Source organism: Botrytis cinerea, chromosome 12 (genome assembly GCF_000143535.2).
Source record: "Botrytis cinerea B05.10 chromosome 12, complete sequence".
Classification (NCBI taxonomy): domain Eukaryota; kingdom Fungi; phylum Ascomycota; class Leotiomycetes; order Helotiales; family Sclerotiniaceae; genus Botrytis; species Botrytis cinerea.
In genome coordinates this window covers 4,455-21,183 of record NC_037321.1, presented here as the reverse complement: position 1 = coordinate 21,183, position 16,729 = coordinate 4,455, and the positions used below count along the sequence as shown (strand labels likewise).

At 36.1% G+C, this 16,729-nt stretch overlaps 4 protein-coding genes across 4 annotated transcripts; 1 reads left to right on the top strand and 3 right to left on the bottom strand.

Moving 5' to 3' along the window:
• Positions 1-926: 926 nt before the first annotated feature.
• Positions 927-3,678, bottom strand: BCIN_12g00040 (hypothetical protein). The gene is made up of 6 exons (XM_024696153.1): positions 2,856-3,678; positions 1,998-2,792; positions 1,898-1,945; positions 1,570-1,849; positions 1,379-1,513; positions 927-1,312 (listed from the first exon to the last, which is right to left on the bottom strand). The coding sequence occupies exons 1-6, from the start codon at positions 3,132-3,134 to the stop codon at positions 1,197-1,199; spliced, it is 1,653 nt and encodes a 550-aa protein (XP_024551959.1). The 5' UTR covers positions 3,135-3,678; the 3' UTR covers positions 927-1,196.
• A 1,388-nt stretch (positions 3,679-5,066) lies between these two features.
• BCIN_12g00030 (hypothetical protein) lies at positions 5,067-6,413 on the top strand. The gene is made up of 2 exons (XM_024696152.1): positions 5,067-5,409; positions 5,464-6,413. The coding sequence occupies exons 1-2, from the start codon at positions 5,164-5,166 to the stop codon at positions 6,172-6,174; spliced, it is 957 nt and encodes a 318-aa protein (XP_024551958.1). The 5' UTR covers positions 5,067-5,163; the 3' UTR covers positions 6,175-6,413.
• A 1,404-nt stretch (positions 6,414-7,817) lies between these two features.
• Positions 7,818-8,282, bottom strand: BCIN_12g00020 (hypothetical protein). Its single transcript, XM_024696151.1, has one exon. The coding sequence runs from the start codon at positions 8,246-8,248 to the stop codon at positions 7,952-7,954; it is 297 nt and encodes a 98-aa protein (XP_024551957.1). The 5' UTR covers positions 8,249-8,282; the 3' UTR covers positions 7,818-7,951.
• A 5,801-nt stretch (positions 8,283-14,083) lies between these two features.
• Positions 14,084-16,098, bottom strand: BCIN_12g00010 (hypothetical protein). Its single transcript, XM_024696150.1, has 2 exons — positions 14,887-16,098; positions 14,084-14,830 (listed from the first exon to the last, which is right to left on the bottom strand). The coding sequence occupies exons 1-2, from the start codon at positions 16,012-16,014 to the stop codon at positions 14,489-14,491; spliced, it is 1,470 nt and encodes a 489-aa protein (XP_024551956.1). The 5' UTR covers positions 16,015-16,098; the 3' UTR covers positions 14,084-14,488.
• Positions 16,099-16,729: the final 631 nt, after the last annotated feature.

Here is a 16,729-nt window from a genome sequence, read left to right as displayed (position 1 = left end):
AGATATTAGAGATATAATTAAATTTTAAAATCTTAAAATCTTATAACTCTCTTTTCTTTTCTAAATCTCTTTCTTATTCTCTTTCTAAATCTCTTTCTTATTGTCTTTCTAAATCTCTTTTCTAATTCTCTTATTCTTTGTTCTAATTCTCTTTTCAAATTCTCTCTCTTATTCTCTCTCTTATTCTCTCTCTTATTCTCTCTCTTATTCTCTCTCTTATTCTCTCTCTTATTCTCTCTCTTATTATCTCTCTAATTCTCTCTCTTATTCTCTTTCTTATTCTCTTTCTAATTCTCTTTTCAAATTCTCTCTCTTATTCTCTCTCTTATTCTCTCTCTTATTCTCTCTCTTATTCTCTCTCTTATTATCTCTCTTATTATCTCTCTAATTCTCTCTCTTATTCTCTTTCTTATTCTCTTTCTAATTCTCTTTTCTAATTCTCTTTCTAATTCAGATTCTAATATTGAAAAACGTTCAAGACAATTGTGCCTAAGGCATTTACACCCCCTGCTTACTAATACACTTCTAAATACACCTCCTTGCAATTCAATCCATTCAATTCATTGATTCTATTATTATTATAAAGCTTACTCTAAAACTAATTAAACTATTAAAAAGCTTTCAATTACTTTAATCTAATTATTTCTTTTCCAATCAAATTTTCTTTTCTTTTAAAATTATATACTGAATTTTTTAAAATCTACCACTTTACTTAATCAAAACAATCCTACCCTAATATCAACACATATTACTTATAATCAATCAGAAAGGGTTTTATAAATCTACAAATATGAAAATGGTCTGCTATATAGATGTATAATTACATAATACATTAGTACTTTTCTACTTCGTTTGCTTCTACGAATCCATAATTCATTATCGATATAAGATTTGATTATTAACTTCGAAATTATTACAATTTTTACTGCTTCAGAACAATATTTACCATCAAAATCTGCATACAAAAAAAGTAAAAGTTCGATGATAATAAAACTATAGTAGAGAAGGACTATAAACACTAGCTATTGTAATCACGCGGTCGAAGGTAACATTAAGCGAATTCCTATCTCAAGTCATGAATACAGTTTGCGTATGTGGCGTATTCTCCAAGCAGTTAGAAATAGCGTGAATTGTGTTCCACGTGTTGTAATAATGACAATATAACGTTGCCTTACCCCCGTGATAACATTCTAGCTTCATCTCTCAAGCTGTCGACTGATTGCTGTTGCAAATGCGAGAACCTTCTCCTCCTGCAATCTTCCACCAACTAGTTGCACAGCGACCGGTGCACCGTGTGATAAATCGGGGTTATCTAGAAAATTAGCACAGTACTATGTACCTCAATTGATGCAGTCGCATCGAGCAAGAAATTCCTTACAATCGTCATGGATAGCCTGGTCAACCTCATTCAGACTAGTATATTCCACCGGGTATCGATCAATATCTTTTCTCACCTGTGTCACTGGAATGGCACATGAGGTATAGTCTAGGGCGTTGATAATGGTTGTATAGCCTTGAGAAGTACGGTTAGTTGTGACCTTAATATTCCCTTTGATTCCGTTTTCATACCGACATATCGCGCTTGCCCTGGCTTCGGAGGTGGAAACGGTGCCAGTGGCATGATGAATGCGTCGACCGGCTTTCCTGTTCCGGTAAATTCCGAGGTGCTGTTCCAGTAGTCAAGATATCTCTTCCGATAATCTTTGAGTGCAATATTCGCTTCGACGATTTGGCTGGCGTTCACCTCTGGAAAGGGCTCTGATCCGAAGATAGGTTCGATTGAAGGCTCTCCAGACATTGCAATTGCTGAGTGATACGCCTTGGCACTGTCGGCAAAACAGATTTTGAACTAAACAATGATTAATCATGTTCTACGAACAAGATGGGGACCACAAACGTATAAATCGTTACCAGAGGAGTGACTCGGCGGGTTCCATTCAATGACCTGGCGGTTTTAGCAAGATCGTTTGCCTCTTCAAATGAAGATACATATATACCTTATGACCTAGCGCCTTTATTGCATCCGTGACCACCCTCATGGCTCTCTCGACAGGTGGTTGTGGATTCACATACCCATCACTGATCATGATTCCAAATGTCATTTTTTCCCTGCCACTCATGCCTTCATGTAAGTTCATAAATTTATCCTCTTTCCAAGGAAGTTCAAGGACCATGGGATCCCTCTTCCACGGCTCAGTTTTCAACAGGCTCCTCATCATCAACTCTAGCCCACTTACCTGAGTTGCCATTGGACCAACCACAAACGGGAGCATAATCCCATCTATCACTGATGCAATCCCCTCGTACGGCAATCTTCCAGTTGATGGACGGAGCCCGTAGCAGCCATTCCAACCTGCGGGGACCCGAATCGAGCCGCCGATATCGGTTCCGAGTCCCACAGAGCTTCCTCGCAGAGCTAATAGACCGCCTTCACCACCCGAGCTTCCCCCCACAGTAAGATGACGATTGAGGGGATTAGGTGTATAGCCAATGATATTGTTGCGTGTGTCAATAGATGAGGACCCCTGAGGAACGCTGGTCTTCACGTAGATGATTGCGCCAAGGGAGCGAAGATCAGTGACAATTTGACTTTCTTTTTCTGGTTGGGATTTTCCCAGCCAGCCAACATAGCCCAAACTTGTATCTACCCCTTTCACATGGATCGCATCTTTAAGACTGATGGGAAGACCATGTAATGGACCCATTGGCTTTTTGTGTTCCGCGAAATAGGCATCGAGTTCCGAGGCACTCTGAAGAGCAGACGCAAACATTATCTCATGAAGGCAGTTGATCTATTCAAATGTCAACTCCATCAATCTTTATGTCTTTAGAGATGGGGTTGGGATCTTATATACCATCTGATGAGCCAACGCTGCTCTGTGGCAGAACGCTTCAGTAACCGCACTGCATGTCCAGTCTCCGCTAGAAGTCTTTCTAATGATATCGACTGCGTCCGTCTCCGTGATTTCAACCTCCTTAGCAGAGAGATACTGGCATATATGGACTGTCACGTCAGGTAATATTGTGGAAGATGGAAGTGGAAGTGGAATTCGCCATTCTTCCGGAATAAGGGACAACAAAGCATCGCGTTTGAAAGCGCCGATAGCTTTCCAGTTGGCGGAGTTATTAGCCATCTTGTTATAAATGATTGCTTGTGATTGAAATTACTTGCTTGAAAGAAAGATGTGCGAGAATATGGTAGTTCAACTGCCATTGTTCAAAGATGGGAATCGGGCTTTTTGTATTCTAGCAACGAACGGCAATCTTGATTGAGTTAGTCAAAGTCAGCGAAATTCGCCCAAGAAAGCTGGAACTTTAATTGATATGGCTGAGGCTGTTTCGACCAGTCCGAATGGAGGGCAGATATGGTGCATAACATTGCTACGCACTTTGGGGAAGCGGCGTACTGCTACAACTGGCGCAATGTGCAGGACATAAACTACAACGGAAGCTCGAGAACCCGGAATATATAATGGCCTTCTACATGGCTCTACTAAATCACTCTGTATATTTATGTACAACTTCGATTGGAGATACTTAAGGCCGAGTTGCTTTGTTCCGACGACTCGGCGGGAGGTCAATCTAATCAAAATAGGCTAGTTCAAAACACTGTTCATGTAACTATTGGGAATCAAAATTGTCACTGAAAAAAACGAAACCTTGAGATACAGTCATTCCGTATTGTATTTATGCAAACTCGAACGGGAAGTGTTCAAAGCCGAATTACTATATTCCGACGACGTGGAGGAAGAGAAGCGTGATATTTGTAATCTCAATCCGACCTTACCAAAGACAGGCTAGCTCAAAATCTTTATCTGGCGGCTAGTGGTGATCGAATTCAACAGCAGTTCCACAATGTCACAAGAAGTTAAATCCCCGGCACTGTTGAACTATTGTGCAAAAGTAAGTGGAGCTACGTATACTTCGACGTTCAAAGATCTAAATCATGATCGCCGGTCGCTTTGCATTTATGTGAGAATGCTTATTATAGTTGTGATTGTCGATGTTGGCTTCGGCGGAATTAGCGCACATACCGAATTCAGTCGCGTGCCTCGTATTCTGCGAAGATACTGCTCCTTGGACGCAGCAAAGATGAGGTATTCTTGGCAATCGGACAGATCCAGTGAAAAAGCCTCGATGCTTGGTTATAGATGTATATGATTAACCAAACATACATGGAGCACAATTCGGTCTTGATTAATTCTACAGACCCATAAACTAATGTATCAAAAGCTTGATATATATTATTGTTATGCTATCATATACTGGTGCAAATGCTTTTCTGATCTGCAGCTTCTGATCATCCCTCTTTATTATTTATTATTTGTCAATATACATTATGGTGGGTTGCGAAGATATAGTTTTGTATTATTATCTATATGCGTGATTGCGTTGGAGTTGCTAGTTTGTTCCCGCTTGTGCAAGGCAATCCATTCATGATTATCTTGTCGGTGAACATTTTTAATGCAAAAAGGGAAGGTAGTAGAAAGAAAAATTCGAGTAAGAAAACTGTAAAGGGCATTTTGATTTTAGAATGAGACTATGTAGTACCTTTGTGTATGTGAAGAACAACCTTTGATACCTCGGTTTCAAATCCGAGCTTTGGCAGATGACTCTTTTCAAAGGTTATCTAATTCTTATTGAATAACCCAACTTAAGGTATCTGTTGATACAAAAAGGATACAAAATACGTAGCACCCACAAATCTCGCAGATCCTATATATCTATAATTGTATTTCATTTAAAAAGCTAGTTATATATTGAAAATAATAAATCTTTTAAGGGCTTATAGAAAGAACTAGTCTCTTTTGTATTCGCTTAGGGCTTTGTTATAGTTGCTATATTATAATGGTAATTGAATTGAAGTTATTCACTCCGTTCACACAGTATCTCTTATACTTTATCTGTTGATATGCTTGAAGATGTCTATCAATGGTATCCGGTACTTTCTGCTCCAAGATCGGCAAAGCGTGTTCGAGCCCCCGGGAGTCCGGCCGAAGGTCCGGGACCAACGTCATAGAAGACAACACGTCACAGTATATAAATTTCCTGTCCATATCTTCATAGATTTCCTACCCAGCAACAAGCATTCTTTTCCTCTAGGTTGGACCATCAGCGAAATCACACACCTCCGCCTCGACTGAAAACACAATTTCAAATACGATGGCTCCTACAATATTGATTGTTGGTGCGACAGGCAATACTGGTCGAAGTGTCGTGAAGACCCTTTCAGACTCAATCAACAATAACAAAACACTTGCAGGGCATCGAATCATTGCCCTTACACGATTTTTGGACAGCTTTACTGCACAGACAATTAGCAAACTTCCAAATGTCACAATTGAAGAGAAAAATTGGGTTGATATCAATCCCGAGTGGTTGAAGGAACGTAATGTCGTCAAAGCTTTTGTACGAGCCCAAAACACTTCCATTGTGTGAAAAAGATGCTAATTATACTTTCAGATTGCTTCGCATAATGAACCTTCTCAATTTGCAGACGAATCAACATTCCACCTTGCTTTACTTGAAGCTGGCGTCAAGTATGTTGTACGCATATCCACTACAGCTGCCAATGTCCATCCCAACTCCCCAGTCTACTATCCACGCCAGCATTGGGCTATAGAGACTTTATTGAGCTCTCATGAGTTTGAAAAGCTTCAATGGACCTCACTACAGCCAAATGTTTTCACAGGTTTCGTTCTCGGGCCTGCCTTGGAGTTCATCAAGCAATATCGCAAAGACGGCAAGCAAAATAAGCTTCTGTTGATGCCTGATGCCGATGCACCTCTTGCGTGTATTGACCCAGACGAAGTTGGTCGCTTTGCCGCTGTGCTTCTAGCCCAGGAGGATTACTCCATCCACAACAAGAAGAAATACGAACTCAACGGGCCAGTGAATATCAACGGAAAGCAGATTATCAAGCTGGTGGAGCAAAACATCGGAATGGAAGTCAAGGATTTCAAGTTTAGAGACATGACTTTCATTGACGCTTGGGCTGATTCAGTCAAGGATCATAAGAGTCACATTCTATCCATTAAGGGTGCTCCTCAAACCGGCTGGGAAGGAAAGTGCTCGACAGCAACCACTAGTAAGGAGTTCTTGGAGCTATCTCCACCAAAGATCACTCCTGAAATGTGGTTGAAATCTGCTCTTGAAGAACAAACAAGTGGATAGATAGCTTTGATTCATTAAACCAATTTATATTTGCTATTATTTGATATTGCTATTTCCAATGTTTATTCACCTCTCCACATAAAAATCAACAATAGAAATCTCTTCAAGAAACTAGCAATGAAATAAAAATAATTACCAATTCGCTGTATATAATCAACCGTTTCTTAATCTCTTGTTGATCCGAACAAGATTCTCTAAGCAGTCTCTCATTATCACCAAAGATTTTGTCTGCTTCATTTCAACTCCAAACCACCGCCTGCAGTCAAGGCATTCAGCCCCAATAACTCGCCTTGTCTCTTTCGCTTGCTTGGCTGAAATCCAGTGACATTTTTGATCTCTGGTGGTACGCAAGGAATGTTGGCATTATTTTGCTGATCATCTTCAATGAAATCAGCATCTTCTACTAGAGGTTGATCCCCTGCTTGTTTGTCTACCAAAACATCGACTTCCATCTGTTTTGAACCAAAGATAATCCCAAAGGATTATTTTGTAACCTTCACAATTTTAACTCCTCGAGTCAGCTCTTGTCAACCCTTTTCTCTGATCGAGAACTCCTCATTTTTCTCATCAGTGCTCTCGTCCACGGGCTGCTTCTCTATAACATCAATGAATTTCGAACCACAATCAAACAAGGTAGATATCAATTGCCATCCTCATTTCCATTATCTTCTTTGGATTGTGTCTTGAGCCTTTTCGTCTCAAAAATAGAGCTCAATTTGTAGATGTAGCCAGGTGAAGATATTGGCTGGTCTTGTTCTTTGTAATCCCAAGCATTATAGTCTTTACCCTCAAAACTTAATACCTTCAATATCAATCCAGTTACATCACATCACGTATGATGTTTTCGCTTTTTTCATCTAAGAATAAAATCGAATTCGTATCGATGGAACTAACCCTAAAACTAACCCTAACCCTAATATCTCTCTTCGGAGTCTCTGCTTGAAATACGTCAAATGGTTCTTCCTTGTCGACTTCATCTTTAATATTTTCAAACTAGGTGTTTTCCTCAGCATTCAAGTATTCTGAAATGATAGAGGCAGAAATTTGGGGGTTTTCGGTCTGTTCCATTGCCGAACTTCTTGTTTAGCATGTCAATCCCGACACGCAGTAACGATAGAGCTCGGTTCCAATTCTCGACTGCGATTTCTCTGACGAATATATCATTTGTCTTGACGACTTGGAAACCCACATGCCCAGACTTGATGATCCAGCAAGATGTTCGAATCCAGCAGTGATAACCAAAACATAGGTATGGCGCCTTCATGGTCGCTGAGGTTGGCCATTCATCAGTTTGAATGCATGTCCACTCGAGGTCAATTAGAATTCTGAGATATTTCTACAATATAACACTGCGATGTCCATGACTCTTGCCAAGTTGTAGGAGATGACTGAATCCTTCATCCTTAATCCTTCACCCCTCTTCCCAACAGAATCATTAAGAAGGGCTTGGAAATCTATTCAGAATTAATAACGCGCATTGCATCAGTCACTCTCAGTGAACTTACATGGTGTATGATATAACTCATGTACCTCACGTGTTGTACTCAATCCGATGTAACCAGCCATTTTCGCAATGAAATTCATATTGCCGATGACATGGATGCCATTAAATTTATATCGTAGGCATGTCTTCTTTTCTGTAACGTCGCAGGCTTCACGATTATCTTTTTGGGAGTCCGCAGAGGTCTTGTCACCGGAAGATCTCGTTTCTTTGGTGCACTGGGTTTTGAGGTCCCGGTTTGGCTGGCAGTTGAAGTGGTAGTGTCACTCAAACTCACTATATGGCCTTGCATTGACTGATCGGTTGATGTACTGGCGCTACTTTCTTCTGTCCTTTTCCTTTATCACGGTGACCACCTTTCTCGGGAGTGATGGAGATCTTTATTTCTGTTCCGAGTTCTGTCTCTTCTCCATCGTCATCTCTAGCCACCAATGTATTTGACAGCACTATTTTCTTTTGTGATTTGGTAACACCGCTTTTCGAACTCCCTGAGGATCCGTCGGTGGACTTCTCGGATGCACTGTATTGGGAGTTCATCAGGAGTTCATTGGATCCGTAACCAGCTTCCTCCATGACTGTGACAGTAAGCGTCAGCAAAGGAACTGCCTTTTATTAAATTAGCAAGTTGTTGGATAGTTCAATAAAAGAGTAGATGAAATTAATATGCTCCAAAGTGTAAAGTCTGCTTGAGTACTTGTAGTCAGTCGATCAAGTTAGAAACTACCTCAATTTTGACTCATTGATACCAGCAGCCGGAGCGAAATACCAAAACAGATAGCGATAGTGGAGACAATAAAGAGTGGAAATTTGACTGGATTTGTGTGTAAGATCTATGGAATTTACTTATTTATTATGTGCGAATCCATTGTGACCGTTTGCGACACTGCAATTGTGCTGATGTATATCTTTCATTAAATACGTGTTGTTCAAAGGTTGATAGAGTAAGATCTTCAAGGAAAGTTTGTATAAGTCAGATTAAAAAAAGTCGAATGGGTTGTATTGAAAAGGAAAGTTTGAGAATTGGAAAATAAAGTTGAGAGAGTAATACTCGATCCTTAGATAAAATTCACTGGCGCGGATTTGCTCTCCTCGTGCACACCTATAGTGAACTCAAAGAGAGTTAAATCTCTTCCCAAATAGGAAGCTGGGATGACCTTGATGGAACTTTCAAATTTGAGAGAAAGCGACGTAGTTGATGACTCATTGATTTATGCGTTATATGTATCAAACCTCGCTTTTGAATAGCACAACTAACTTCCATCTCAAATATGTACTCGCATTTTGAGATATTTCGTTCAAGGTGGTTTTTGATCTTGGGCCAATCCAATCAGTCCTTAAATATCATTCTTGATTTTAGGACGATCCAAGAAGCCTCCCAATGCTAATAATCTTCTCAATCATAGCTCACTATTCACGATTTGTAGCTTTCATTCCACCTCCTTAATTTTTCTTCTGCCTTTCCGTGTCACATTATATAGCATCACTCACACAGTTTTTGTGTGAATTCCATTGAAAAATCACAATCTATATCACCAAGTAAACAAACTTTGAATTAATTTGATTCTTGATGTAGCCTAATAAAAGTCTCAAATTGTCAATGGGTTAAGTATAGGCTGCGCAACGGGTATCTATAAGGCGGGTAATGATTTCGATAGATAATTCACAGGTTATTTGCAATGAAACAGGTAATTCAAAATTTGGGATTGGTAATTTATAAAATGGATATAAATTATTTATAGGTTATTTATTTATCTATATATTATATAACTTCTATAAAACTAATATAATTTTATAATTGGTATAAGAATTAGTATAAAATTAATACAAATTCAAGTTTGGATTACTTTTGAGTTATAAAATGATTTGGGAATAGTTTCAAATTTAAGTGAAAAAGTGGAGAATAATTCAATTATTTATAGGTTATTTATAAATAATTTATATATTTATGAATAGATAGATTATCTATAACGTGATTTATTATCGAATAGACCATATCATTAAATAAATTACTTTCACCTCAATTTATATTTTCAAATCTATATTATTCAATAACAATTGAATCAATTAATTAAAACTATTAAGAATTTAATAATCTAGAATTTATTATATTATTTTAATAAGTTTTTATATTATATTCTATCTTTCCATATTTATTATAATATTTATTAAGAAATATTATAATATTAAAATTCCTTTCTTTTTGATACTTATTATATTAAATTTAAATATCAATCTTTTATTGAAATAATATATCAAAAGCTTTTTATTTAATAAATACTCCTCCTTATTATAATTGAGTTTTTTTTATATATCGATATTTACTTAATACTTCATTTGTTTTTCGAAATATATAGTTTTTTATATTCAAGAATATATTTTTATAAATTAATTTTTTTGTATTTTTAATTAGAACTAATATAGTTTTAAATATAAATATAAAAGAGTTTATTTGATAATAAGTTATTTGAGATTTAATTAATATTAATTAAAAAAAAGTTTTAATTAAATTACAAAAGATTTGAAAGATTTATTGTTTTAAATTGAAAGAAAGAGAGATAGATATATAAATTCGAATATCTAATTTCGAAAGTATAATTTTAAAATTAAATAATATTAAATCTATTTTTCGAAATCCTGTTTTTATATTTTAAAAAATAATTAATTTTTTATATACAATTTTGAAAGTTATAAAGAATTCAATCTTTGAAATATAATTGATATATATTTTAATAAATCTATTAATTTAATCATTATATAAATATTTCAGATTATTAAAATAATTAATATCAAATGATTGAATTAAATAATTTGAATATAATAATAAATATAAATATATAATATCATTCTTTTTATAGTATATTTGAAAAGTTATTGATTTGTAATTTTTATATTTATTTAATATCAATATTCGATATTTACTCTTTTTTTGATTTTTAATATACTTATTGAAATGTTTTAATTATTTTAAATCTGTTTTATTGTTTATCTATTTATTAAATATAAATTTAATAATTTATTTTATAAAAAGATTCGTTTTGATATATTAATTGAAAAAATGAATTTGTTTTTGAATTATTAAAAATAAAGGAATAGTTTTATTCTTTTTATTTCCATATATTATTGTTATAATCTATTCTCGATTATTTGATTATATTGTTTTGCTTTTATTATTTTATTTAATATTAACTATTATTATTATTATTATTATTCTTTCTATTATAAAACTTGTTTTATTAAAATTATAGAAATTTTTATTCAAAATATTATATTTCATTTATATATTTGTAATTAATCGAAGTCATTTTTTAAAAAGTTTAAAATCTTTATAAAAAGTTTTTTGAAAATTATAAATATAATTAAAATATATTTTTAATTTAATTCGATATTTTATAAATCGATAAATTTAAAGCTTTTCAATATTCTTTATATTTCTTAATTTGAAAATATAATTTGTTATATCTTTTATCTTTTTATATTTAAATAGAAAATCTTTTGAATTTATATTAAAAATATATTGAATAATAATCTTTTCTTTTAATTTTATAAATTTATATCGATTCGCTTGAATTTCAATATATAAAATTAAATTATTCATTTTATAAATAAAAGTTGTATAAAGAATATTATATAATTGAAAAGCTTTTTAAAGATTTAATTTTTTATTGTTTTTAATAGTTTTGATAATTAAAAGTAAATATACTTTTTTATTATTAAATTGTATAATAAATGATTAATAAATTGTATATTAAAGTTGATTGTATTTATTGAAATGAAAGTAGTCTATTTGATAATATGGTTTATTTGATGATAAATTATATTAAATAATTTGTGGATTATTTGTAATAAGATGAGTAGTTTTAAATTTGGATGGGTAATTTGTAAGGTGGGTAGGACTTTTGATGGGTATTTGTGGAGCGGATTATTCGGGGATAATCTATGGGTATGGATAATTTTTGTGCAGCCTAGTTAAGTACTTATGATTCACCCTCATGCCCCTTGATCTATGCCGTTGAGCAATGAAGTCACATCAAAATGAGACGTTGAGAGCTTTTAGCGTTCATGTCATCCTATTCTATGTAAATGAAGGTCAATTATTCTACTATCGAAATCTAAGTATAGAATTTGAATTATTTCTTGATTTCTCGAGGTTCATAGGTTTTTTGTAATCTTTTTCACAATTCGGAGGTTCTGTAACGAATATTACCAGTAAGTTGAGTACCCCACTTTCGGACCACCCCTCTTTTGGACCACCTAAAATCTTACCCCATTTTAAGCACTACCTCCCAACTTCATCTTTAATAAATCAACAACCACATATTCAATTGATATAAGATTTTAATACATTATCAATTAAGCTATGACAAAGCCTTATACTGAAGATGATATTGCTGCAGCACTTTTTGCGATTGCAGGAGGCATGTCTATGCGTAAGGCTTGCTCAGAATATGGTATTCCCCGCACCACTTTACACAACCGTATAAATGGCCACCTTTCACATAAAAAAGGTGCACAAAACCTACAGAAGATAGCTCCTGTGCAGGAGAGAGCTCTAGCAAATTGGATTTTAGTACAGGAAGCCCTAGGAACTAGCCCTACCCATCGTCAAATACGAGAATTAGGAGAGTCTATTCTCAACCTCGAAGAAGGTGATTTATCTCTTGACAAGCGATGGATACATAGTTTTTTGGAAAGAAACCTAGAGATTAAGACTAAAAGGCAATATAAAATCGATAATGCCTGTATCAATAATGCAATTACCGAAATCATAAGCAAGTTCTTTGAAAAATTGGATTTACCAGCAATTAAGCATATCAAGCCCGAAAACAGATGGAATATGGATGAAGCTGGTATAATGGAAGGCCAGGGTCTCAATGGTATGGTACTTGGGAGTTCAAAGCGACGTTTTATTCAGAAAAAGCAACCCGGTTCAAGAACGTGGACCTCTTTTATTGAGTGTATCTCAGCTACGGGAAGAGCACTTTTACCTTTGGTCATATTCAAAGGTAAAACACTTCAACAACAATGGTTTCCCATTAAACTTGATAACTATGAAGGGTGGGAGTTCACTGCTACAGATAATGGGTGGACTACGGATTCTACAGGTTTGGAATGGCTAAAAGAGGTGTTTATACCACAATCAGCACCAACTCGACCGAAAGAAGCAAGACTCCTTGTTTTGGATGGGCATGGAAGCCATGAAACCACTCAATTTATGCTTGAATGCTTCAAGAATAATATACACCTCTTATTTTTACCACCCCATACATCGCATGTACTACAACCTCTTGATTTATCGATATTTTCACCTCTGAAAAAAGAATATCGATACCACCTCAATACTCTCGATTCATTGACGGATTCTACTCCCATTGACAAAAGAAACTTTCTTGCCTGCTATCAGAAAGCTAGATTAAAAGCTTTAACACTTCGAAATATCACTTCTGGGTGGAAGGCTTCAGGTTTATGGCCTCAAAACCGCGCTAAACCTCTTTTGTCCAGATTATTGCTCGAAAACAGTAATCAAGAGGTTGTATATCAAAATCCTGTTTCAGATGATGATCCCGAGCTTCAATGGAATATACATTCATCTTTTATTGCATGGAAAACCCCTCAAAAAGGAAGTGATATTCGAAAATATGCTGATATAATGGAGAAAGTTGATGAGACCGATATTCCAACTCGCCGGCTGCTTTTTCGAAAGATTCAAAAAGGATTTGATGCTAAGGACTATGAACTTGTACAGTCCAAGAAACGAATAAAGCAATTGGAGCAAAAATTAGAAGAGGTTATACCTAAAAAAAGAAGGATGGTAAAAACTAGTCCAAATTCGAGGTTTGCAGGGATAGAAGCTATATATCAAGCTCAAATTGAAGCTGGTGATCGGGAAATTGAGATAAAAGACTCTGATAGTATTTATGAAACTGACACTACTGGGGATTGTATTGAAGTTGAATAGTGGTTGAGTTATTGAAGTTTAAAATTCATATATATATATTTTTTAGGTGGTCCAAAAGAGGGGTGGTCCGAAAGTGGGGTACTCAACTTAAGTAGATGATATCTCATCACGTTTACCTTAGTTTAAGCTAGTCTTGGACTCACTAGCTCAAATTAAGCGATAAATTTTCATATGAGAGATAAAGAGACCTCCTAGAACCTCTTAAGGATCCCTTTTGTTTCTAGCTTTCTTACTTTAATCATTTGACTTCTATTGATATACTCTACTACACGATTGTTACAGATTGTGATTTGGATGAATAAGTTTTTAGAGAAATGAAAAGACGTTAGGGTAAATGACAAATTCAATACTTTTAGTCGTCGGGAAATAATAACCCTCAGACTAACAACAGAACAGTTAGAATCACAAAAACAAAAAGTTGTTTCATTTCAAGATGATATTGGTCAAAATTTTGAATTCAATTTGTTGATAGTCGTTTACAGAAAAGGGTGAATTTTGGCGTCAAAAAATATTCAGCTTAACAACAATGGATGGTTGCTGTCGTCCAAGAAAATTCCTCAAAACATCAAATCTTATACTAAGAAACAGTAGTGACGTCTTCGAAATATTTGGTTAGATCATTACACCTTCGTTGAAATAGGTCACCACAGGCGGTAAAAACAAAAAAATCTTTGAAGTAATAGTTAAAAATTGACTGCTAGCAATTCTCGATGATAGAAAGGTCAGGAGAGTTATGAAACTTTGAGAATAGAACGGGATAGACTGTCTGTGGGCTGTGACATTAGGAAGTCATGAGTCATTTATTCTCTTGACTTTGACCCGATGAAAAGAAATGGTACAACATTATGAAGAACTTCTCAATGTGCCCTCGGTGTCAACTTGCACATAAGCTTCGGCTTTTCCCACAGAATGAATGTTTTCTGATTATCCCACCCCTGAGATTCGGGACATAATTCGAGATCGAATTTCCAGATTGTGCGAGCCAAGATGACGCGCATCTCGTTATAAGCTAGATTTTTGCCAATGCAGTTACGTGGTCCGAAAGAGAATGGCTGCAAAACATCGCGATTATCGTTGAAGAAAGGCGATAGCGTGTCGCTCTTTGCTTCTGGAAGCCAGCGCTCTGGGATAAAGCACTCGGGCTTGTGAAAATTGAGAGAAGAATAATACGCCGCGAGATGATGAACAGATACTATCGTCTTTGGGGATTGTTAGCTACTTCTCTTTTGGAATTATGATAAAATTCTGATCTTACGTTTGCAGGAACCTCACAGCCCGAAATAGTTGTGGTAGAATTTGTAACTCGCTGCAATCCAGTAGGGACCGGGGGATACATTCGAAGGGCCTCTTCAAGACAGGCTAACATATACGGGAGATTCGCAGACGCATTCGCAAAAGTGATATCTTCTTCAGATTGCATGACCGATCGCACTTCATCCGTCAACCTTTTCATCGCCACCGGGTTCTTCAAAAGGAAGAAGGTCACACCGGACAGCAAAGTGGCGGTAGTCTCACTGCCAGCAATAACAAGAATACTGGAATTTGCTGCTAGTTCTTCGTCACTTAGCCCCTCTTTCTCACCGCGATGTCGAGTCATGGAATCCATGAAGTCTACAACGCCGGAGGGCTCATGGTTTGTAAGCCTCTTTTCCACAACTGTTTCCGTGTATTTATCTTGTCTTTGGCGTGCGTTTGCTAAATCTTTGGACATAAAAGGTTTGATCAACTGGAAGAACATTGGGTAGATGTCCTTGACTTTGATGAACGGTATTACGCGTACGGAATCGAAAATTGTTGAGACCCAAAAGTGATATCGTGAGTTCTCGAGCCCGCCAAAAGACTGACCAAAGGTAAGATCGCCAATTAGATCAAATGTGGTGAGATTATACCACTTGACCATATCTACAGGCGAGCGAGATTTCGCTTCGTGTTCCAGTTTACTGATAAGTTTATCCACGTAACTGTGCAACACTGGCTCTTGCGTTTGAAGCCCTTTTGCAGAGAACGCATGAGACATAGCTTTGCGCAATCGAGAGTGGTCAATGTCGTTGGAGCTAATGATATCTAAATGGTTTGAAGCCGAGTTGTGTAACTTAGGCAGCTGCTTATGGCCGTGGCCATAAATGTCTCGCCAGGCTTGAGTGGTGATGAATGAGGCCTCATTTGGCCCAATCCGAACGACCTCGCCATACTTTTGGTGGAGAGCTCGAATAACGATATCTTGCTTCCCTTGAATCATCGAGATGTAACGAAATATTGGGAAAGCGATCCACAGTTTCGGACCGGGGATACGGCTGAGAGAATGATAGTAAAGAACCCGGATAGTGGAAATTAGAGTGTAAAGAAGATAGAGGAATACTACAGGAGCAGCTAGTGACAACATTGTGATTGATGTAAAATTGTTGATGTTTTCTCTGGTCTCTAAAATCTATCATGACTCTTATACCTTCGACATCCAATGCCTCTCGGAAGACGGATGCGTGTCTTTGCCATTAAGATTTTATCCATAGTATAAACTGTCTCTAGAAGTTACATCGGCGCATTCATACAGCGTCCATACCTCAAATATCTTCCGGCTTCCGTGCATGTATTTTATTCGTCTGTCCCCACTTTCCCACCTTCACCCCTTACTAGTAATATACTTGAGCGGCCCAATACCCTGTGGTAGCAGAATCCGTGGTCTACAAAGTGAACATTTTGTTAGTACAATAAAATCCTTAATGGATTTGTAAAAGCAAACCAAGTGGAAATATACTCATGTATTACATAATCATATATCTTTATAGCAGGCCATTTTCATATTTGCAGATTAATATAACCCCTTTTGATTAGTTATAAATAATATACCGACACTAGAGCAGAATTGTTCCGGCCGATAAAGAGGCTAAATCATTATTGAATAACTTCAATTCAGTAACGTTATATAACCTTTTGAAAATATATAAATTGATTACTAAAGATATATTCTATTGGAATTTATTATATACTCTTCAAATATATTATTTTTATTATTCTCTGTGCTTTAATTATAAAGTTATAACGTAACTTGACTAGAAGTGGGTCATGTCATGATATGGGTCAGGTATCTTTACACCAAA